This window comes from Dendrobates tinctorius, unplaced genomic scaffold, assembly GCF_039654945.1.
Source record: "Dendrobates tinctorius isolate UK_male_01 unplaced genomic scaffold, ASM3965494v1 ptg000079l, whole genome shotgun sequence".
Classification (NCBI taxonomy): Eukaryota; Metazoa; Chordata; class Amphibia; order Anura; family Dendrobatidae; genus Dendrobates; species Dendrobates tinctorius.
Genome location: NW_027361747.1, coordinates 1832511 through 1857953, shown reverse-complemented (window position 1 = coordinate 1857953; position 25443 = coordinate 1832511). Strand labels below are relative to the sequence as shown.

Sequence of the window (25443 nt, the reverse complement as noted above, 5' to 3'; positions counted from 1 at the left end):
CAGTGGCAAAGTCTGAGGTATAAATTGGTAATATTGTCCCCTGTTATTTCTCCAACATATACCATTGTGTTCACATACCATGACACAGAAGTGTTCTTATCTCCCCTTGGATTCAGATTTCCTTAGAAGGGTGGTGCTAGAACAGAATAATGCAAAATATTTTCTTTTTTTTTTTTCACCTTCACAAAACTGATGATCCAGTGCCATTCATCTTTGGATATTTCAAGTCAAAAGGAGAGATGATATATATGGTATATTCCCACGGTCAGTAAACGCTGCGCGTTGGACGCTGCTTATAGCCGCAGCGTCCAAATGTTACAGCACAGTGGATGCCTCCGGCATCCCTGCGTAAACGGACCTGCGGTGCATCTTTCCAGACTGCAGCATGTCTAGTCAAGATAAATATCACCAGTGCAATGTATAGGACGCTGTGGTTCCACACGGTTCAATAAACACATGCAGAATCACCGGCATTCAAAAGGCAGCAGCGCTTTGGACTAAGTGAACATGTGCTGCGTCCAATTCGCTGCCGGTTTCTTCCTGTGGGAACGTACCCTTAGGCTATGTGCACACGCTGCGGTTTTTGCTGCGGTTCCGCTGCGGTTTTGACCGCAGCAGAACAGCAGTTCTGCAGACAGTGTACAGTAGCATGTTATCCTATGGGATTTACAATCCGCTGTGCACATGCTGCGGATTTTTAACTGCGGAAAAGCTGCGGTTTTGAATCCGCAGAAACAATTGACATGTCAATTGTTTCTGCGGATTCTGCTGCGAATTGCCACCTATTCCATTGTCCAGGTGGCAAACCGCAGGGCAAAACCGCAGGCCAAACCACAGGTAAAACCGCAAGTCATTTTACCTGCGGTTCAGCAGATAAAAATCCGCAGACCAATCCGCAGTGTGTGCACATAGCCTTAGAGATACGCCCTTCGTCCCTCATTGTAAAAAAACGCCCCCGCTCCAAAACAAAGGAAAAGAAAACGCATACTGGTCTACATAATGTCAAACCATATTCTTTTGATGCATGGTGGCCTGTGGATGCGTAGGAGGTATAAATCCTGTGAATATTTCTGATTTTTACGTCTCCGATGTGTCCAAGAATGAGCTGTGAACAGAGCCCTATAGGCAAAAAAAAATTGTAAGTTTGTAAAAAAAAAATTCCAAGCTCATTGTAAATGTACATCTCCATCCTTGAGGATGATACCGCTGCTTCTCCTTTGTCATTAGAGGTTCTGCTGCGAATCACGGGTTGCTAAATGCGAAACAATGGGATATTTTACAAGGGCAACATACATTTTGGGAATGTTTTTTACGCTTTGTCATGAGAAGCTGGCGGCCTGTGTTCTTCTCTAGAAGCCTCTTGAAAGCTGTGAGCCCTCGTGGGCAGGGTCCCCTCTCCTTATGTACTTGTGTGTCCCTTGTCTTACACATGTTTATTATACTTATATATTTCCCCTTTTCACATGTAAAGCGCCATGGAATAAATGGCGCTATATAAATGCATAATAATAATATTATCATTGGTCATGTTGGTGCCTTAGGTGCTGTAAATTGCATCCACTTACCAGTAGCGGTCTTGGGTTAACCTTTGCTGGTTTTAGGAATGCGGATTGATTTAGCGCTGTAGACAACCTGCGTTAACGTTGGGAATACTTTCTGTCGTGCTGCCCCACTGACCCATTCAGTGGGTTGCCCCAATGCTTCTTTATGGTTGTATAGCAGACTGATATAAAGCATGCTAAGTGAACTAGAATACCTCTTCATTTGACCTTTTTATACGGCTTTGTCCATTATTTTCTGTAAAGCAAGTGTGAGAAGGACGAGGGAAACTCCATTTTGGATTATAGGTTCAGGACATCTCCGTCCACACCTGGAATGTGCACCCTTGCATTACCCCAGGCCATAAAAGGCAATGCAATGTTTTCCTTTAAGTCCAACAACAAGCCCTTTGAAGCACGGTGACTAGCAATTAGCACAAGGGTGTGAGTTCTAGTGCAGCTACAGCCAGCTGGCTCCCTTTGTCTGACTCAAACACATGGAGACATTGTGGCAACATAGGTCACAGCAAGGCTGAGGTATTGAATCTGGAAAATGACCTATAAGAAGAGAATGCAATATCTATGAGCATAGCCGAGCAAATTCTCCAAACCGTTATTCCTTCCCCCACATTCCTGTGCCCAGCAGCCACCTGTAGACCCCTGCATTATGGAGTTATGAAGCGTAGCTACCAGGGATTAAATACGGTAGGCATGTTTGGTCTCCCTGCACAGATAGAATCCAGCGGAACCCAGTGGGGCACTGCTGACATTTGGAGCTACAGGCAGAATGTTATGGGCCAGCCACGGTTCTGCCTGGAAAATCATACTCTGAGATGGGAGGAGAGAGGCTGCACAAGCTCAGGGGTGGGTACAGAGTGTGGGAGGGAACAGCCTAGGAGATAAGAGACAGCTTCTCATTTTGAGCTTAGTTTTTTTACTGACGGGAGAATCCATTAGCAGCCAGGAAAACCATGTAACAAAGATTTGGACCTGTGGTCACATGCTACATAACCCTGTAATTGCAAACTGTCTATACCTGACACTTGTACTACACTCCTGACTGTATACCTGTATATTGTTCTTGTAAATATATACCTGTATATTTCTAGTGCACCTTTTCGGCGTTTAAATATAAAATTAATTTTGGGTTACTCTTTTATCTTGATACACGAATACCCACATCCACATGCTCCGTTGGTTATTATACAATACCCAGGTTGGTTTCTGACCCGATATAAGCCTGCTGTCGGACGGGGCTAATATCGAAGGAGGAACTGGTGGCAGCATACGGTACTGTGTTAGTGAGGAGCCCTGACCGTGACAGCCGGGAGGTTTATATATATCTGGTGATGTATATCTCCCCTCACTGGGAGCGCCTCAATAACTCATACCTATAAGGGAAGCCTTTCCGGTGACTATCTGCCCTCTGTGCAGCTCCCTGACTGATCTGAGGCAAGTGGTGGCGCCAGAGAGCCGATCCCTGCTGGGTCCTTCTATCCCCTTTCCCAAGATGAGTGACACTCCCTTTCCCTATGCGATTCGTCGGAGTGCCTGGTTTGACATTTGGGTTTTCCAATTTAGAAAACCTACTGAATTTTCATATTTGTTTTACAGAAATAGGGAATTTTGAGAATGAGCCAGATAGGAGAGCATTTATAATGAGTGCACCTCGTTCTGGAGGACCTGCACAATACTGTGTTACACAGATTTAGATGGGCCCTGTGTAATGCTTCATTTCCCCAGTGGTAGCGCTGCAGTGAAATTAAACACTTAACTCCAGGATTCCCTAAAGATTACAGCAAATTATTGCCGGTTCCAGCAGCAGGACAATTTTGGCGTGGGTCGTTCTGAGAAAGAGGATAATTTTGGCCTGGGTTGTTCTAAGCAGGAGGACAATTTTTGGCCTGGGTCCTTCTAACCAGCAGCAATTGTCCAAAGTGCACAACCCCTTTTTAAAAATGTTTTATTTTGTCAATTATAAATACTGCAACTTAATTTGTATTTTTTTTGGAGAAATATGTCTGTAGCCTTTTGGCTTATCCCAGTCTAAATATCAACTTGCAAATCCTGGTGACCAATTTTTCCTTCCCAACCCTCGACACTCGGAAGCGAGGTACTTATGTTGTGTTTCCATGCCAAGTAGGGTGACGTAGGGTGGTAGCTTTGTATTTAGTTTTTAATGGATTTTTTTTTCTGGAAACAGTCCCATATTCCAGTAAATATGTTGAGAATTTTGTAAATGAAAAGAATTTGTTCCGAGGGTGTGAGCTATAATGGTCCAGTGACTGAGACATTACTGTGTTGGACGGCTTGTTGTTCACTGCTATAATGGAAGCGCCAAGAGACACATTGAGCTGGAGGACGGATGGTAATGCCGTTATGTTAATGGCAGCACAGATAAATCTTTAATGTGTTCTTCGGAGTTCACTAACTGGAAATAATAGACATTCATTAGGACAGTGTAGCTCCTTCCTTGCTTCATTTCACTTTTTTTTTGTCATTTTCAAATGGAGAACAGCCGTTCTTATTAATAAATAACATCGTAGACGTCATTTACTTTCAAATTAATTAGTATTTCTTGTACACCGACATTTCTATATTTACATATCAAGCATTTTATTTTCACTGACATAATGGATTTCTTATGCTTTTAAAAAGTTTTACATGGACAGCACATCATCAGCTTTAGTATGTAGTGTTGTGGAGGCACAAAAGTCATGACATGGCCAATTTATCTTTAAAAGGCTATTCTGAACTTATTAAATTGCTTAAGTTAGGCAGCATGAAAATAAGCATGTTTGCACCGGAGTTGCTTTTTCTTTCTGCTGTCATATGCCTGCACGGTGAGCTTTTATCTTACATGATGTACAGCTTGTTCCATGGAGCTTGGCCTCTAGGGCCTGCCCATACGCTGGTCATGATTGCGCAGTAGTTATGTTCCAAGAGAGCAGTTAACGCCTAATATCCCAGCATTCTCTCTCCAGGCTGTTTAATTTCTATGCAGTAGTTATCTGTTCAACTAGGTCTCCGCTTCTGACTAGCTGCTGTTATAAATCTTGCAAAATCACCAGCCCTGCAGCTTTCAGTCAGAGCAGGTCTCCTTATCGTGGTTCTCTGTCCGGAGCTGTGTACTTGTTCGATAGCCCTGTTATCTCTCCATTTAAATATAATCGCAGTGTAGACTCCAGAGCAAACCACTGATGACTGATCTCAGGATCGATGGAAATCTGAGTCTTGCCAGTCTGACTGATGATTTCATTATAGGAATGCCCCTTTTGAAAACCCATGCTGAAATAAACTAATTTGAGTTAGAGAACCTGGCAGCAGGTTTTTCCTATGTAACCTGAGTAGCATGGTATAATGACTGAGACCCTGATTCCAGTGATGTATCACTTGTTGGTCTGCATGCGGTTATTTTCTTTTCTGCTGCCGATCTAGCAGAGCTTGAATGCTGAGCCCTGTGTAGCCACGACCACACCAGTGATTGGCAGCTGGTTGGCCTCTTTCTATGTACACTGTTCATTGACAGCTGCTAATTCATGCTGGGGTTATAGAGATCGGTTGACTAGAAGTTACAAGACCCCTAGTCCTGTAATGATCTTCTGATAAAACACTGATTTTACTGAAAAAAAAATAACATACAGCCTAGTAAGTAACACAGTGCTCATGTGTTTTGCTAGTAGCAGCCAATAACCAAATGCTTTCTGCTACTTCTGTAACATTGGATGATAAATGGTGATTTATTTATTTTTTCTTTTTATTTCGAGAATAGTTGAACGCTACAATATAAAGTTTTCTTTTTTTCTTCCACTCTGATAGCAGTTCTCTTGCATAAGACCAAGAATCCTCAGCGTTGTCCATGATAATGTTCTCTGGAGCTGCAGTGACCTGTCGTGCGCTGTATAAATTGTGCTGTGTCTTTAAAACAGAGATGGTCGAAAGGCTGCAAAGTGGTAAACCTCAGTGCTCCCATAAGAATCATGTAGTGTGTGTGTGTATATATATTCTTATGGGAGCACTGAGGTTTACCACTTTGCAGCCTTTCGACCATCTCTGTTTTAAAGACACAGCACTGTTCCTCAGTTATGGCCCCCACGTCCCTATATCTAAAACTAGTCTTTTTAGCCAAGGAGGTGTGGTACTTGTGAGGATGTCCACCTACAAGTTGCGGAATCGGCCCATTTGGCGGAAAAGGCCAGAATTACTCACGGGGAGGAGGGAGTCATGTCTCGTGAACGGAGAAAGAGAAAATGAACATCGGCAATTACACAGCTGGTGAAAAAAATCCACATTTATGGTGGATGAGAAATTACTTTCCAGATTTCCTTCCTCCTGCAAATAGACCGTGCCAGCTCAAAGTATTCATTGGTTTATATAATGGAGAGAGTCTGGACAAGACGATGTCATGTTTCTGCATATCCACTTGCATCTGTGCTGACTTTTCCTTTCTTACTTTTTCTCTTCTATTCCTTATTAAACCGTCTGCAAAAAAAAAACTACTGTTCAGCCTTTGTGAGACGACCAGTGCTTTACTGGCAAAATCCCATCAAGGAAGCCAACGCCGCTGTGTGACGGGAAGGAGGCGATGGCGCTTAGTGTCCTCCCCAGAACATCATAGCCTGAGGACAAGGGGATGTAATGGAGTTTTTAGTATCTGGAGCAGATACAGTTTTCTCTCCTTATAAAATAATAGGCTTACTGCTTTTATGTTCCACTTGGAAGGCTTTGGTCTTGGGCCTGGTGCTGTGTAATGGTGAACCGTGAAATGCCTCTGTTCTCATAAATCCGGCTGTCGAGACTTTGGCAATGTAGTAACTTTTTGTATCACATTTAAACAAAACATCTGAAGTTCAGGTAGGTGGAAGGCGGCTTTCCGACAGCCGGTCCAGTCAGGTGATGTGGATGCAAGGCACTGGTGTACCCATCTGTTGTACCGAAATATGAGGATGTGCCCCTTCTATGATAGTTCTGTGTCACATGAGTGTTCTGATATTAAAGCAAAATGTAATATTTGACAAAGGCAAAGCGATTCCCATCTGACGTTTATGGCATATCCACAGGCTATCCTATAGATACAGTAACCTACAAAGTGGTTAAAAAAATTAAATTGTACATAATATCCAGATACTGATGGACTTTAGTCTTGGCGGGTGACTATTTCCTGTGCCCAAGTCATAGAAGTGTAATGAATTTCCAATATATGTATTGGCGCCATCAGTGAATTTCATAATTATAACGTTTGTTTCACCCATTTATCCAATTATGTTGTTAAAATTTATATTGCTACATTGGGAGAAGGAAGGCACCCGACACCGGATGAACGGGAAGCAGCCAGTAGAAGTGTTGTTATGGGCGAGTCTTATCCATGCAGAGCACCATTGGCTAGAATGTAATAATAACAGTAATAGGAGGTAATATCATGAGCAGAAACCACCCCCCTGACAAAGTAGCGAAACATGCATTGCGTTGCTTTCTTTGAAGGCCTTTTCTTGCTTCGCATTGTCATCATTATGAAGATTTTGGGTGCCTAGTTTTCTTATGGGGTGCAGTTTGGGTTTTCATAGTGTATACCATTACGATATATGAGCAGGGTTTGTTGATACGGGGCTTCCTTTAATGGTTTTAGAGGTTGTTTGTCTATTGTCTTATGTGGTTTAATTCGTTAAAGAGGTTATACAGTGAAATCAAGTGCTGAGAATCCCCACTGAGCAGATAAGGGAATATTTATCCACATTAAAAAATGAAGCAGCGGTACATATGCCCGACCGACACGCCATTCATTCTATATGAGGCTGCCAGAGAAAGCCGAGCATATCACCATTCATTCCCCGATGAGGCTTCCAAGCACTGTGCTCTGCTTGTAGTTCACTGCCACTTCATTCAGAGAAAAGCTTCCTGTTCTGCTTCTCAGGGTGAGTCCTACCAGTAAGATGCCCATCAGTCAACCAGTTGTCACCTTGTGACTATTTTTCAGCACACAACCCTCTTTAATTAGGCATTATTACAGCCAGGTGTATTATTCTCTGAAGCAAAAAATATTCTTTGAAGATCCTGGGTGGCTTTTCCCATTTCACATTATTGACTGATTTCCCCATCATGTGAACATATAGGGAGATCGATCATCAGTGCCTATGCGGCTGATTGACAGGTCTCTTGTATGTTCACCCGACGGAGGGATCTGTCAATCACCTGTAGTAGAGATGGGAAGAGCCATCAGGGAGTGGCGCCAGACTAGTCTGGTCTTCAACTATGAAAAAACCCACTTAAAAGCCATCTCACCACATCAAGGTGACCCTATTCTCAGTTCTTGTCAGCTCTTATTCACATTTTACATCACTTCACAAATGGTAAGGTTTTAATACTCGAGATAAAGACCATCCCGAATATGGTCACCTTGATGGGATGGCTTTTACGTGTTTTTTTTTTTTTTTTTTTTTAATTTAAAATATGTTAACTAAGTTCCCTATATTTTCATGCACTACTGCTATTCATTTACTGCAGGGTATTTGCTTATTTTGATTTTACCTTTGGTTTTGTCTGTTTAGTGCGCAGTGTGAACATGCGTCTGCACGCTGCATGCACACCGACTTATACTACCGTTCATCTCTTTAGGTTTTGGTCTCCAGCTATGGCCAAGCTTGGATCTTTTCAGAGAATAATGTACATAGGTGCAATTGATGGTGCCATACAAAAGGAAGGTTTTTAACTAAAAGATATCAGTTATTGAAAGCAAATATTAAAAAAAAAAAAAAAAAAAGTTAATAAACCAAATGCATGAAGGAAGAAAATGTCCAATACATTAACACCAGAGCTGTAATATTGTAAGGAGAATTACAATGAGTATGAATGTATAAAACTTTCAAATAATATACAGTGGTCAAAACGTATGTTAGATATACAAACACCAATTCATAGGTATATTGCAATAATGCTCTTATCCATAGTGCGATGAAATCTGCAAAATTACCCCAGAAACATTATCCCCAATCTGCGTTTCGCATGTGCAGTTCTTGCTTCCTCAGTATGATTTATATTTTTATCTGGACATTGTTATATCATTTCCTTTTTTTGAGCGATTTTGTATGTTATAGTATTTAAAGGGACCCTGTTATGCCGGATAAAACTATTGAGCTGCAGCTATAGGGTAAGGCTGTGTGCACACGCTGCGGATTTTGCTGCGGTTCCGCAGCGGTTTTGGCCGCTGCGGACCCGCAGCAGTTTCTGCTGCGGTGTACAGTACCATGATTCACTATGGGAATCAAAAACCGCAATGCAGACGGTGCGGAATTTTCCACGCGGATTATCTGCGGTTTTCAATCCGCAGAAAGAATTGACATGTCAATTCTTTCTGTGGATTCTCCTGCGGTTTGCCATCTCCTCCATTGAGGAGATGAAAAACCGCAGAGCAATCCGCAGGTGAAACCGCAGGTATTTTGACCTGCGGTTTCACCTGCGGATTTTACAAAATCCGCGCGGATGAATCCGCACCTTTTCCGCAGCGTGTGCACACAGCCTTATTCTGCAGGATAATAGTGGTACGAATGTGCCCAGCCGCTGTACTTAAAGTGCGACACCTAGGAACAAATTGACTATATTTCTCTAGGTAGCTGCTGGGATTCAGTCACCTCTCGCAGCACTGCGAGCGGCAGCTGTGTGAACGCCCTGGCACTTTGTCTGACAGCTGGCTATGTAATGATGCACTGTAGAGCTGGCTGTCAGTCATAGTGCCAGGGTGTGGCTTACAGCCGCTACTCACAATACAATGAGCGGAGACTGTAGCTGCGTCAGCACGCCTCTGACTGAAAGCTGGCAGCCCCTGGGAAAAATTAAGGTTTTTTTCTCCCCGATGCCACACTTTCAGTACAGTGGCCAGCCACCCTCATATAACTATTAGGCTACTGATTAACCCTATATCTGCAGATTATCAGGTTCCTTTTAAATGTATTATCTCGTAACAGGCTGCATTTGGTTGGTTGTAGGTAATTTATCTAGCTGTCGGAAATGGCTGCAATTGTTTAGCCATCTGCATTCATTTCTATGAGAATTTAAAAAATTGCAGCACAGGTGTGTTCACAGATAACTCATAAAAGCTGTCCAGTTCTAGAAATGTAGACACGTAGATGTGGTCAGAATATGGTGATAAAGAAGTTACTAATGTACACCTACATTCAGGGGTGCCCTGATCCGCAGCCTCATAAAGAGTTGCACAAGTCTGGCTGTCATCTCGGTTTAATAGCTAAGTCGTCAGCCCAGTTCACAATTTTCTATGTTAAAGACTCCGAATAAAATGGAGCTGCCAGAACGGTGACTGGGGGCTTACATTGGAAAATCGGAGTGTAGCCAGATGTCACCTCCACATTAGAGCTTCAGACCCTTGTTGGATCCCCTGAATCCTGGGTGACCTTCAGTATGGTGGTGTCATAAGCTAAAGTTGAATGTAGAAGGATGCAGAGCTAGGTAGAAATTTTTTTTTTATTTGGTGGAAAATACTCCTGGCAGCAGATTCTTGTATTTTCCTTAACACATAAATATAAAACTGCACGTTAGAAAATTTAGCTTAGAAGTAACACAACATTCATATTTGCCTTACTTGCCCGGGTCCTTAGGACACATGTGTTTTATGTATATGTAATGCTCTTGCTAGTAACATGAATTTACAGATTATTAACCGGTTGCCAGTTTCTTTCAGGTAAATGTTGGCGACATAGTTAAAATAAATGGCACAGAGTATTTACCCGCAGACACTATACTTCTCTCCACAAGGTAGACGTGCCTACTGTTGCTAACAATATGTAGTCTGGTTTCTCTACTCTGTTACGACCTCCATGACTACAAGGAAATAAAGATTAACTCTGTAGCATGAACCGCACTGCCCGACGAAAATATAGCACCAAATATGAAATGTGTATTGTCCAGCTGATGCCGCCATTCTTGAATAGTCAGCCATATGGCAGATGTTTGTCGTTATTTCCTTGACATGGTCCAAGTGAGTCCATTCATAAATGTGTTTCAGAATCTGCTCCGTAACTGGGTCTCTATAGCTTGTGTATGGGCTCTGACCTCTCCGGGTCATCATATATCAATAGAACTCAGGTAGTCTCATGCAACTTGTGTTTTTTCTACGACCCCACAGCACTGGTCACTACAAAGCATGTGCATAAAGTGCAGCACAGATTCATCTCAGCTACGACTCCACAGCACTGGCCACTACTGAGCATGTACATAAAGTGCAGCACAGATTCATCTCATCTATGACTCCACAGCACTGGTCACTATTGAGCATGTACATAAAGTGCAGCACAGATTCATCTCATCTATGACTCCACAGCACTGGTCACTACTGAGCATGTACATAAAGTGCAGCACAGATTCATCTCATCTACGACTCCACAGCACTGGTCACTACTGAGCATGTACATAAAGTGCAGCACAGATTCATCTCAGCTACGACTCCACAGCACTGGTCACTACTGAGCATGTACATAAAGTGCAGCACAGATTCATCTCATCTACGACCCCACAGCACTGGTCACTACTGAGCATGTACATAAAGTGCAGCACAGATTCATCTCATCTACGACCCCACAGCACTGGTCACTACTGAGCATGTACATAAAGTGCAGCACAGATTCATCTCATCTACGACCCCACAACACTGGTCACTACTGAGCAAGGGCATAAAGTGCAGCACAGATTCATCTCGGCTACGACCCCACAGCACTAGTCACTACTGAGCATGTACATAAAGTGCAGCACAGATTCATCTCATCTACGACCCCACAGCACTGGTCACTACTGAGCATGGGCATAAAGTGCAGCACAGATTCATCTCAGCTACGACCCCACAGCACTAGTCACTACTGAGCATGTTAAAGTGCAGCACAGATTTATCTCATCTACGACCCCACAGCACTGGTCACTATTGAGCATGTGCATAAAGTGCATCACAGATTCATCTCATCTATGACCCCACAGCACTGGTCACTACTGAGCATGTACATAAAGTGCAGCACAGATTCATCTCATCTACGACCCCACAGCACTGGTCACTACTGAGCATGTACAGTGGGGAAAAAAAGTATTTAGTCAGTCAGCAATAGTGCAAGTTCCACCACTTAAAAAGATGAGAGGCGTCTGTAATTTACATCATAGGTAGACCTCAACTATGGGAGACAAACTGAGAAAAAAAATCCAGAAAATCACATTGTCTGGTTTTTTTTCATTTTATTTGCATATTATGGTGGAAAATAAGTATTTGGTCAGAAACAAGCAATCAAGATTTCTGGCTCTCACAGACCTGTAACTTCTTCTTTAAGAGTCTCCTCTTTCCTCCACTCATTACCTGTAGTAATGGCACCTGTTTAAACTTGTTATCAGTATAAAAAGACACCTGTGCACACCCTCAAACAGTCTGACTCCAAACTCCACTATGGTGAAGACCAAAGAGCTGTCAAAGGACACCAGAAACAAAATTGTAGCCCTGCACCAGGCTGGGAAGACTGAATCTGCAATAGCCAACCAGCTTGGAGTGAAGAAATCAACTGTGGGAGCAATAATTAGAAAATGGAAGACATACAAGACCACTGATAATCTCCCTCGATCTGGTGCTCCACGCAAAATCCCACCCCGTGGGGTCAGAATGATCACAAGAACGGTGAGCAAAAATCCCAGAACCACGCAGGGGGACCTAGTGAATGAACTGCAGAGAGCTGGGACCAATGTAACAAGGCCTACCATAAGTAACACACTACGCCACCATGGACTCAGATCCTGCAGTGCCAGACGTGTCCCACTGCTTAAGCCTGTACATGTCCGGGCCCGTCTGAAGTTTGCTAGAGAGCATTTGGATGATCCAGAGGAGTTTTGGGAGAATGTCCTATGGTCTGATGAAACCAAACTGGAACTGTTTGGTAGAAACACAACTTGTCGTGTTTGGAGGAAAAAGAATACTGAGTTGCATCCATCAAACACCATACCTACTGTAAAGCGTGGTGGTGGAAACATCATGCTTTGGGGCTGTTTCTCTGCAAAAGGGGCCAGGACGACTGATCCGGGTACATGAAAGAATGAATGGGGCCATGTATCGTGAGATTTTGAGTGCAAACCTCCTTCCATCAGCAAGGGCATTGAAGATGAAACGTGGCTGGGTCTTTCAACATGACAATGATCCAAAGCACACCGCCAGGGCAACGAAGGAGTGGGTTCGTAAGAAGCATTTCAAGGTCCTGGAGTGGCCTAGCCAGTCTCCAGATCTCAACCCTATAGAAAACCTTTGGAGGAAGTTGAAAGTCCGTGTTGCCAAGCGAAAAGCCAAAAACATCACTGCTCTAGAGGAGATCTGCATGGAGGAATGGGCCAACATACCAACAACAGTGTGTGGCAACCTTGTGAAGACTTACAGAAAACATTTGACCTCTGTCATTGCCAACAAAGGATATATCACAAAGTATTGAGATGAAATTTTGTTTCTGACCAAATACTTATTTTCCACCATAATATGCAAATAAAATGAAAAAAAAACAGTCAATGTGATTTTCTGGATTTTTTTTCTCAGTTTGTCTCCCATAGTTGAGGTCTACCTATGATGTAAATTACAGACGCCTCTCATCTTTTTAAGTGGTGGAACTTGCACTATTGATGACTGACTAAATACTTTTTTTCCCCACTGTACATAAAGTGCAGCACAGATTCATCTCATCTACGACCCCACAGCACTGGTCATTACTGGGCATGTACATAAAGTGCAGCACAGATTCATCTCATCTCTGACTCCACAGCACTGGTCACTACTGAGCATGTACATAAAGTGCAGCACAGATTCATCTCATCTACGACCCCACAGCACTGGTCACTACTGAGCATGTACATAAAGTGCAGCACAGATTCATCTCATCTACGACCCCACAGCACTGGTCATTACTGGGCATGTACATAAAGTGCAGCACAGATTCATCTCCACTACGACTCCCCAGCACTGGTCACTACTGAGCATGTGCATAAAGTGCAGCACAGATTCATCTCAAATAAAAGCCGAGATCCTTAGATCACGAACAGAACAGACAACACACAAATTTTCATGTGACCAGAGCAATGTTTAAAGGTGGCTGCCTGACTGCTTATGTTAAAGGGAATCTGTCAGCAGGTTATTGCTATTTGATCTGAGAGGATCATAATCAGTGACAAGTAAGTCTGATACTAGGCTGTGGGGTTGTTTCAATGAAATCCGTGTTTTATTACCAAGAGATGATCACTGCAGGACTAGGTGTTTTATGCCAGGCAGTCCAGCAGATCTGTGTAACCCTGCACCTACCAGTGATTGGCATCTTGCTAGGCATATATAGTGTATAGTGCTCACAGAAATCTGTCAATCAGTGATGTGAGCAAGGTTATAAACAGCGCAGCATAATGACCACTGCTACATCTACAGCAGAGAAAACTACACCAAGCAGCCTAGTAAGTGATACATACATACATACATCTTCAAGAGAAATGTGCTGTCTTCCAGGTGCAAAAATTAAAGATGTGTCTGACAGGATATCAGGACTCTTCAGACCTACAGATGACTACCCATTCCTGCTACTACATGTGGGGACAAATGACACCGCAAGAAACGACCTGGAAACCATCTGCAGAGACTTTGAAGACTTAGGCAAGAAAGTGAAAGAACTGGGAGCGCAGGTGGTCTTCTCTTCCATCCTCCCAGTGGATGGCCATGGAACAAGGAGGTGGAATAAGATTCTGCAGGTGAACAACTGGCTACGTCGTTGGTGCCGTCAGCAACGATTTGGATTTCTGGATCACGGAGTGAACTACTTATACGATGGACTACTTGCTAGAGATGGGGTGCACCTTACGAAGACTGGAAAGCATGTATTTGGAAGTCGCCTTACTACACTTGTAAGGAGAGCTTTAAACTAGAACAACATGGGAAGGGAAGCAAAGGACCAGAAAAAGCCATACACCTGACAAATGCTATTGAGAACTCTGCTAATAGAAGTGGAAAGGAAGAACAAAGACGAAAGAATCTAATTAATAAAAATATTGGAGAAAGAGAAACCAATCACAAACTAAAATGTTTCTATACTAATGCACAAAGCATGGGCAACAAACAAGGAGAATTGGAACTACTAACACAGGAAAAGAAATATGATGTCATTGGAATCACTGAAACTTGGTGGGACGATACACATGATTGGAATACAAGACTAGAAGGATACAACTTATTTGCAAGAAACAGACTTGATAAACGAGGAGGGGGTGTTGCATTGTATGTTAGAAACGCATATATCTGCACAGAGATTGAAGCTTCAGAGACTGGGAGTTCTGTGGAAACTGTTTGGGTAAGAATACAAGGACAGAACAATGGAAAGGACACCATTGTAGGCATTTACTACAGGCCGCCTGTGCAAGCTGAAGATATGGATGAACTCTTTATGCATCAAATGGCCAAGTTCTCCAAAAAATATGACATAGTTGTCATGGGAGATTTCAACTATCCAGACATTTGTTGGGAATCTCTCTCAGGCAAAACTAAGAGGTCAAGGAAATTTTTATCCTCTCTTGCTGACAACTTTATCTTCCAAAAGGTAGGGGAGAAAACAAGGGGAACTGCTACCTTGGATCTAATCCTTATAAACAGGGAGGAAATGGTTGAGGAGGTAAAAGTGGCTGGAACCCTAGGAGGTAGCGACCATGCTATTTTAGAATTTTGGATAACTAGAGGCGGAAGACCTGTGAAGACTCAGACGTCAAGGTTAGATTTCAGAAAGGCAGATTTTAAGGGATTCAGAAAGATAATTGGAGGGATCCAATGGCTGGATATCCTTAAAGACAAAAATGTCCAGGAAGGATGGGAAATCTTGAAAAATGAAATTCTCAAAGCACAGTTGTTAACAATTCCGAAAAGAGGGAAGAATAGGAAGCATTTAAGGAAACCAGGATGGGTGAACACAGAACTTAAGCACATGCTAAAAAGGAAGAAAAAAATGTTTATAAAATGGAAAGAGGGAGGCATATCTAAAGAAGAATATAATGCTGTCTGCAGAATCTGCAGGGCACAAATCAGATTAGCTAAAGCTGAAAATGAATTGAGGCTTGCAAGAGATGTCAAAAGCAATAATAAAGGATTTTGGGGATATGTCAAAAGTAAAAGAAAAGTCAAAGATGCTATAGGATTTTTACAGGATGAAAATGATGAAATGGTAAGACAGGATGTTGAGAAGGCTGAACTTTTAAATTCCTATTTTGCATCTGTTTTCTCTCAGAAAGGAAATGTAACACCAACTGTTATTCACTGTCCTATTAAGGGAATAGAAGAATCCAGGATATCTATAAACAGAAAGATAGTGAGGAAACACTTAGCTAACCTAAATGAATTCAAGTCTCCAGGTCCAGATGAATTACACCCCAGAGTACTGAAGGAGATAGCAGAAGAAATTTCTGAACCACTCTCCATAATCTTTGAAAATTCTTGGAGAACAGGAGAAGTGCCAGAAGACTGGAGAAGAGCAAATGTTGTTCCTATCTTCAAAAAGGGGAAGAAGGTGGACCCAGGCAACTATAGGCCGGTGAGTCTGACTTCTATACCAGGAAAGATCTTTGAACAAATTATTAAACAACATGTAAGTCAATACCTGGATAAGAATGAAGTGATCAAACAGAGTCAGCATGGGTTTGTAACTAATAAGTCATGTCAGACTAACTTAATTTCCTTCTATGACGGTATCACTGATTGGGTGGATCAAGGAAATGCTGTAGATATAGTATATCTTGACTTCACCAAAGCATTTGACAAAGTCTCTCATACAATCCTTATTGAAAAAATGACTAAGTATGGAATGGACAAGGCAACTGTTAGGTGGATTCATAGCTGGCTTAGTGATCGGACCCAAAGAGTGGTCGTAAATGGCTGCACATCCAGTTGGAAGAATGTCTCAAGTAGGGTACCACAGGGCTCTGTCCTGGGCCCTGTATTGTTCAACATCTTTATCATCGATTTAGATGAAGGAATTGAGGGTAAACTGATTAAATTTGCTGATGACACAAAGCTAGGAGGGATAGCTAATACTAGAGAAGAGAGAGAGAGGATTCAAAAAGATTTAAATAAACTGGAGAAGTGGGCAGTAACTAACAGAATGGTTTTTAACAGGGAGAAATGCAAAGTACTACATCTGGGCAATAAAAATGAAAAAAGCATATATAGAATGGGAGGAATAGGGCTAAGTGACAGCACATGTGAAAAAGACTTGGGTATACTAATAGATCACAGACTGAATATGAGTCAACAGTGTGATGCAGCAGCAAAAAAGGCAAATGCAGTTCTAGGATGTATTAACAGAAGCATACAGTCTAGATCACGTGAAGTCATTATTTCCCTCTACTCCTCTTTGGTCAGACCTCATCTGGAATATTGTGTCCAGTTTTGGGCACCACATTTTAAAAAAGACATCAACAAACTGGAGCAAGTTCAGAAAAGAGCGACCAGAATGGTGACCGGTCTGCAAACCCTGTCTTATGAGGAAAGGTTGCAGGATTTGGGAATGTTTAGTTTGCAAAAGAGAAGACTGAGAGGAGACTTAATAGCTGTCTACAAATATCTAAAGGGCTGTCACATTGTAGAAGGATCAACTTTATTCTCATTTGCACAAGGAAAGACTAGAAGCAATGGGATGAAACTGAATGGGAGGAGACACAGATTAGATATTAGAAAAAACTTTTTGACAGTTAGAGTGATCAATGAGTGGAACAGGCTGCCACGAGAAGTGGTGAGTTCTCCTTCAATGGAAGTCTTCAAACAGAGGCTGGACAGACATCTGACTGGGATGATTTAGCGAATCCTGCTTTGAGCAGGGGGTTGGACCAGATGGCCCAGGAGGTCCCTTCCAACTCTACGATTCTATGATTCTATGATTCACTGTAATCAGACTCTTGCTCTTTATTATGTTGCTCTATATCGTGCTGCTCTCAGATTGCATAACAGAAACCTGCTGACAGATCCCCTTTAATACCGGAGCCAGACCACTTCTATCTGTATAATGGAGATAGAGGCCAATTAGCAGAAGCACAGAGGCACGAGCTCGGGACCTGAGCAAGTACAGTAAGTTCCTCCTATAATTAAGTGATGCAAGTTGCTTTAACTATTTTTTTTTCATGAAAAAGCACTTAAAGGGAGAGCAGCAGCATGGAACACTAAAGTGATGCTATTACTAGTGAAAAATTATTCTAGTGGCCATTACGTCATAGCCACGAGCCACCACTTTTTTTTTAAATTGGTGTCAGGTCCTGTACTTTACATTAATGATTTCCTATCAGTCATGTGACGTTAAAGGGAGTCTATCAGTGCAAAGTGACTGTTCAAACCAAGCACAGCCGCTCAGTACACACTTGGCGCGTCTGAGCGGTTCAGTCCCATTTCCTTGTTTTTCGTCGATCTCCATCCTCTTCTTGCTCCTGTAAAGCCGAAGTTGTTAATCAAAGTAAAGGGCATCAAGTAGGTGGTGCAGTGAGCGCCTGGGCTTGGTTTGAACAGTCATTTTCTGCTGACACATGTAATGTAATCTCATGAAATATACTCTTTATCAGTATATTTAAGACCCAGTTAGGAATAGAAGATGGAAACATCAGTCTTTTATTAATTACAAATTTTCTTCTTAATATTTTTCTTCTGTCTTTGTTGGTGTCGTCTCCTTCATGTTTTCCACCGTCCCTCCATTCTGATCATGTCCATACTGGGACACATAGGTGACTATAGGCGAGATAGTGAAAGTGACCAATGGGGAGCATCTCCCGGCTGATCTCATCAGTCTGTCTTCAAGGTCAGAGAAGTAGCGGGGTCTGCTCTGTACAAGGGGGTCCTCTTGTATTCACATGCCATGCCCACCAAACACACACGTTCCAGAGAGCATGCCTGGGAAAAAAAGAAATGTAATGGCTCGTACTGAGCCGTCTGCTCTACTGACATGGCTGTGGTCGTAGATAACAGTATTCCCAATGACACAAGTCTGTTTCTTGCAATTCCTAATTATGGTGATCCTCATTTATTCCTCCTGTAAATGTATATGTAAATTGAAAACTGGGTGTTAAAAGTTTGGGACGTGCCCCCATATACTCTGAGATTGTCTAATCTGTGCCAAAGACGCACTCGTTTCAGTGCTAGGATTTGCTAACACTGTCGTAACGGGAGAAGTGGAATATTCTCTTTTAAAGGGGTTTTCTGGGACTTAATAATTAATGACCGATTTTTAAGATGCGTCATCAATATCACATCGTTGCAATCCGCTTCGCCAGCAGATTGATGGAAGCAGTGTGTGGGGCGGACCACCGCAGCCCAGTGCACGACTTGGTGGCTGCTGTCCAGTACTGCACTTTATCTCCCACTCACTTATATACTTAGCAGCTATGTGGCGGCCGCTGTTCTGATCAATTCTTAAGTCCCAGACAGCTCTTTTAAAGGGAATCGGTCAGTAGGATTTAACCCCACAAGCTATTTATATACCCATGTAGCCCTTTCAAAGTCAAGTTCAGCAATACCTTTAAATGGTTGATCCGATACTGAGAAATCAGTGTTTGAATTGATATGTAAATGTGGCTGAAGGACTATGGTAGAGCTGAAGCCTCTGTCACTCCAGCTCTATTTCCTGCCCAGCGCCGCCTTCTCCTGCTTGAATGGTAGATCTGAAGCCTCTGTCACTCCAGCTCTGTTCCATGCCCAGCGCCACCGCCTCCTGCTTGACTGGTATATCTGAAGCCTCTGTCACTCCAGCTCTATTTCCTGCCCAGCACCGCCTCCTTTGTGCTTGACTGGTATATCTGAAGCCTCTGTCACTCCAGCTGTATTCCCTGTCCAGCGCCGCCGCCTCCTGCTTGAATGATAGATCTGAAGCCTCTGTCACTCCAGCTGTATTCCCTGTCCAGCGCCGCCTCCTCCTGCTTGAATGGTAGATCTGAAGCCTCTGTCACTCCAGCTCTATTTCCTGCCCAGCACCGCCTCCTTTGTGCTTGACTGGTATATCTGAAGCCTCTGTCACTCCAGCTCTATTTCCTGCCCAGCGCCGCCTTCTCCTCTGCTTGAATGGTAGATCTGAAGCCTCTGTCACTCCAGCTCTATTTCCTGCCCAGCACTGCCTCCTTTGTGCTTGACTGGTATATCTGAAGCCTCTGTCACTCCAGCTCTATTTCCTGCCCAGCGCCGCCTTCTCCTCTGCTTGAATGGTAGATCTGAAGCCTCTGTCACTCCAGCTCTGTTCCTTGCCCAGCGCCACTGCCTCCTGCTTGACTGGTATATCTGAAGCCTCTGTCACTCCAGCTCTATTTCCTGCCCAGCACCGCCTCCTTTGTGCTTGACTGGTATATCTGAAGCCTCTGTCACTCTAACTGTATTTCCTGCCCAGCGCCGCCGCCTCCTGCTTGAATGGTAGATCTGAAGCCTCTGTCACTCCAGCTCTGTTCCTTGCCCAGCGCCACCGCCTCCTGCTTGAATGGTAGATCTGAAGCCTCTGTCACTCCAGCTGTATTCCCTGTCCAGCGCCGCCGCCTCCTACTTGATTGACAGCCTCTATGCTTTATGACTTCAGTCAAATAAGCAGTCAGTCAAGCAAGAGGGGACGACTCTGGAAGGGAATAAAATAGGAGTGACAGAGGCTTCAGATCTACCATAGTCCTTTAGCCTCATCTTCATATCAATACAAACACTGATTTCTCAGTAACAGAGGAGAGGACTGCACATGTGAAGGTATTGCTGGACTTGTCTTTGAAAGCATTACATGTTCACATTAATGTTTCCGGGGTGAAATCCTGCTGACAGATTCCCTTTTAATTTTGACTATTCATCGGACACCACTTCTCAAGCCAAGCCTATATAAATCCTTCATTTAGTATGTATATAAATGTACCTACATGTATAGTCATGTGCTGCCATACTGGTTAGAAAACCCATTGAAATGGTTTTCATTTATTTCTGTTGGAATGAAAACCAATCTGATGGTTTCCACAATGTTCAGTCCACGACCTAGAGGACCCCTTGCACAGAGCAGATCCCGGCTCCATCACGTGTCGCATGTGAGCAGTGTGTTCTGCCTGGCGCTTACTGCATGTTGCGTGTAGGGCTTTCACTAATCCACACTCATGGTTATTTGCTGTGATCGTCCTTTTCTTCCCTTTTCTGTCTTTGTATGTGCTTTCATGTTTTATTATGACTTTGTGTGATTAAAAGAAATGTATTATATTTGCATATGATAATGTCATTTTTTTTGTGGGGGGGGGAGTTGCATGGACCACTTGGTTTGAGGAGGCATGCAGTTATCACGTCATGTTGTATTTGAAAGCATGGTGGAGCTTACAACCATACGCTACCTGCTTTATTTTATGTAAACACTTTAGGATAACTTAAAAGTCCAGAGCCCCCAAATATATCTAACCCAATATCTATACTGTGCATATACGGCAGCTTTGATTTACATCATGGGTTCATCCAGAATAAACTATCGTAGGGATGAGATGACTTAAGAGCCACTTCAGATTTGAAGTTTTCATTTTTATAGATTAGAAAAATACAGATGTATTCTATACATTTTCCCACAATGCTCACCTGTGCGGAAAGGTTGTGTCAGATGCCAGAGGGGGAAGGAGATTGATTCTGCTCACAACCTGCGCCGAAAGCATTGGTTAGCAGCTGCCCCAATTGGATCAAAGTCCAAGCAAAAAAAGTCAATGGTTATTTACAGCGTTTCTAGGGTTGGGTTTTTAAGTAGAAATGATCTGTGAGATGACAGTACACGCAGGTGTTTGAGAAGGGCCCGATCTAGACAAGCGTCCTATGGTTCCATGCAGGAGATCTGTTTTATATCATTACAATCAAACCAATGGCTCTAAAAAATAGGACTTTTGAAAGGAACCAGTGAAGCCAGCCTAAAATGTAGTGGAGGAACACTTATGACACTATTCCCCTGGTTTTAAAGTGATGCAGGTCTAATTGCCCCGTGATACTATGACCCACATTCATCTCTACATTGGACAGTTAGAATCACCTTTTGAAGTAGCAAAACCTTTTAGCATTTGTCACCATTTATTTTATTTCCCCTTTTTTTTCTTATTGTAGTCTGATATACTGTTACAGAAATCCATTACGACAAATCCATCAAACTTTTCAGTTCTTTTTTTTTTTTTTTTTTAGTTCTGAAGCTTAGCTGGCCGCTGCCTAAGCTTTTCTTTTGGCTTCCAATGCATTTTGAAAATTAGTGCTTTTTTCTTTGCAATTTGTGCAGCTCGTTTTACTTTTAAAGTGAAAAAAAAAAAAAAAGAATTATTTTTTTCTTACGTTTGTGTCGTTTATTGTTTCTCATACCATATTTTATTTTTCCCCAGTGAGCCACAAGCCATGTGCTACATTGAGACCTCAAACCTTGATGGGGAAACCAACCTTAAAATCCGCCAGGTATGTAGAAGAGGGGATGGCAAGCTGCAGAGCTTACGAATGAAGCCAGTTCCTTCTTTACTTCAGGTTTTGGCAGGTGCTCTTTAAGTTGTTTGATTTTTTTTTTTTTTTTTTTGTGCTTTTATTAAGATTTTTCCAAGGTAATAAATTTACCCAACTGCCCTATTGAAGTTTATCATAAGTGATTCACCTATTGATATATTGGCAAAAGAATGCATCCCCCTAATTAGGGGCCAATAACGTAAAAATGTAAATTTTATCAATCGCCTATAATAATCCTATGTAATCCTAATGACAAACCACTTGATATCTATACACCGGCCGGACTTTATAACCTGAAGATACCGAGGTCTGTAAAAGGGCGCTCTCTAGACGTTCTGTTTACTCTCTCCTGCGAACACATTTGTCTCTTTATTCCTCCACTGCCTGTTGTGCATCCATGTGTGTGTTCTGTGTATATAAGCCAAGCACCATAAGGCTATGTGCCCACGTATGCAGACATTTTCTGAGCAAAACCTGATTCCTTCCCAGGAAATCCGCATTTTTATTTTTTGCGTTTTTGTCACTTTTTTTTGCCCGTTTTTTTTCCGGAGCATCCACATTCTCATTGAATATAGTTGGAAATGCGATTTTTTTTTTTTTTCTGCAAAATTAATGAACATGCTGCATTTTTTTCCGCGATGCATTTTTTTTTTTTTGCGGAAAAAAAACACATCATGTGCACAATAATTGCGGAACGCATTAGAAGAATGGGATGCTTAATGTATGCGTTTAAGCGTTTTTATATGGGGAAAAAACGCTTAAAAACGCAAAAAAAAACCCGCTTACGTGGGCACACAGCCTAAGGCATTCATAGTGTATATGACAACCATGTTTTCTGAGATTGCTGTAGTCCATCGCAGGTACTGCATTTGTAGTTTGTCAGATCCTTCAGTCTTTTAAGAGACTCCTAGCCCCCCTGACGTGTTTCCCCTACTGCTTCCCCATACTGGGCCCCCTGTTAGGTTGGCTAGTACTGCCTTTGTAAGTCCGGCTTGTGTATAGATATCAGGTGATACAGTGTTACTATTATATGAGAATATTCTTCAAGGTGATTACCAATTAAAAATTGTTTTGCCAACCCTTAATTTATGGGTACACTCTTTTGCCAGGTTAATAGGTTATTCCTGTTACATAGTATTACACTATATTCCTGGGATACGTCATTGTGGCGGGAGCCACTACACTGACCCATTCAAGAAGCCACATGGCTAAAATAGCGGTCAAAATATTAGAAAATATCTAAACTAATAGTATAGCAATAAAACGAAACAATGGCGCCTAGAGGTGTATATACAGGCTCGGACTGGCCCACTGGAGAACAGGTAAATCCCCCGCTGGGCCCGTATGCAAGCGTAATAAGCCACTTACCCCCAACATGAGCAGTACTTGGCCAATACATTAATTCACTATGTACAGACAACAGCACATTCCACAATCTACCTAGTTTATTTTTACGTATAAGCAGAAGTAAATTTGTAAAAGTGGGTAATATAATATAATTGCATGAAGCCGAACATTGCCCCCCCCCCCCCCCAAGTCAGTCTTACTGGTGGTCCCTTGCCACGCCAGTCTGATACTGTGTATATACCTCTGTTTAACACCTGTTTTGTCTTTCTGGATTTTTTTTTTCAGGGTCTTTCCCTGACGGCTGACATGAAAGACATTGACACCTTGATGAGCCTGTCCGGCAGAATCGAATGTGAAAGCCCGAACAGGCATCTGTACGATTTCAATGGAAACCTCAGGCTTGATGGCAAAGTGTGAGTATGAAGCTAATAAAAATGACGTCATTATTGCCCCCTTTGATATTATTCTAGGGCAGGGTTCCCCAACTCCAGTCCTCAAGGCCCACCAACAAGTCATGTTTTCAGGATTTCCTTTGTATTGCACAGGTGATGCAATTATCACCTGGGCAATACTAAGGAAATCCTGAATACATGACCTGTTGGTGGGCCTTGAGGACTGGAGTTGGGGAACCCTGTGTGTAAATATAGAAATTGTGAAAATGTATATTGTAATTATATTGCATGTTGGGAAATAAAATTTAATTAAGGATTTATTCTGTTTCTTTTTTCTTGTGCAGAATGATTTCTAATGTTACATATAATTGATTAAGATTTAGTTTTAAGCATCTTATTTTTCTATGCATACACAATGATGCGTACCAGCACAATAATGCTCCCCAAATGCTCCTCCGCCCACCCCTCCTCCTCCAGTCGATAGGAGAAAAAAAAAAATAAATGTTCATATTTTTCGGGCTATGGGACGCATCTTACTATAAGACGCACCCTAGGTTTAGACAGTGGAATATAGGAAAAAGTTCCTACTGATTAAAACTTCCCTGACCGTGTAAAGAAAGGGAGGGATCAATATCACTAATTTTAATGCACTGGGAAAGTGAAATAGCTATTGTGTTTTTCTCCAACTTGTGTATTACACACATACAGCTTTACAGCACACACATTGTGTGTCCTGCAGTGCACATATATACATAACAATTCTGCTTTTACAGTACATGCACACTCAAATCTGCTACAAAAACACAGAGCTCTTCTACACGGACGCCGCGCACAGCCCTGCAACATGGACATTCATGCACACAGATCTGCTACATCAACACACAGGTGTGCTACATCAACAGCACGCACACAGGTCTCCTACATCAACACACACACAGGTCTCCTACATCAACACACACACAGGTCTGCTACATCAATACACACACAGGTCTGCTACATCAATACACACACAGGTCTGCTACATCAACACACACACACTGGTGTGCTACATCAACACACACACAGGTCTGCTACATCAACACACACACAGGTCTGCTACATCAACACACTCACACAGGTCTGCTACATCAACACACTCACACAGGTCTGCTACATCAACACACACACAGGTGTGCTACATCAACACACACACAGGTGTGCTACATCAACACACACAGGTGTGCTACATCAACACACACACAGGTGTGCTACATCAACACACTCACACAGGTCTGCTACATCAACACACTCACACAGGTCTGCTACATCAACACACACACAGGTGTGCTACATTAACACACACACAGGTGTGCTACATCAACACACACACAGGTGTGCTACATCAACACACACACAGGTGTGCTACATCAACACACAGACAGGTGTGCTACATCAACACAAACACAGGTGTGCTACATTAACACACACACAGGTGTGCTACATTAACACACACACAGGTGTGCTACATCAACACACACACAGGTGTGCTACATCAACACACACACAGGTGTGCTACATCAACACACACACAGGTGTGCTACATCAACACACACACAGGTGTGCTACATCAACACACACACAGGTGTGCTACATCAACACACACACAGGTGTGCTACATCAACACACACACAGGTGTGCTACATCAACACACACA

General features: G+C 42.6%; 1 protein-coding gene across 6 annotated transcripts in view; it reads left to right on the top strand.

Moving 5' to 3' along the window:
• Positions 1-25443, top strand: part of ATP8A1 (ATPase phospholipid transporting 8A1) — a 311188-nt gene that overhangs the window by 72042 nt on the left and 213703 nt on the right. For 3 of the 6 annotated variants that reach the window (XM_073583430.1, XM_073583433.1, XM_073583435.1), the window contains exons 8-10: positions 10228-10301; positions 21900-21969; positions 23644-23771. In XM_073583430.1, the coding sequence (XP_073439531.1) occupies positions 10228-10301; positions 21900-21969; positions 23644-23771 (272 nt within the window). Of the gene's footprint in view, positions 1-10227; positions 10302-18278; positions 18353-21899; positions 21970-23643; positions 23772-25443 lie in introns of all 6 variants that reach the window. The other 3 variants (XM_073583432.1, XM_073583434.1, XM_073583436.1) reach the window with 2 other exon arrangements.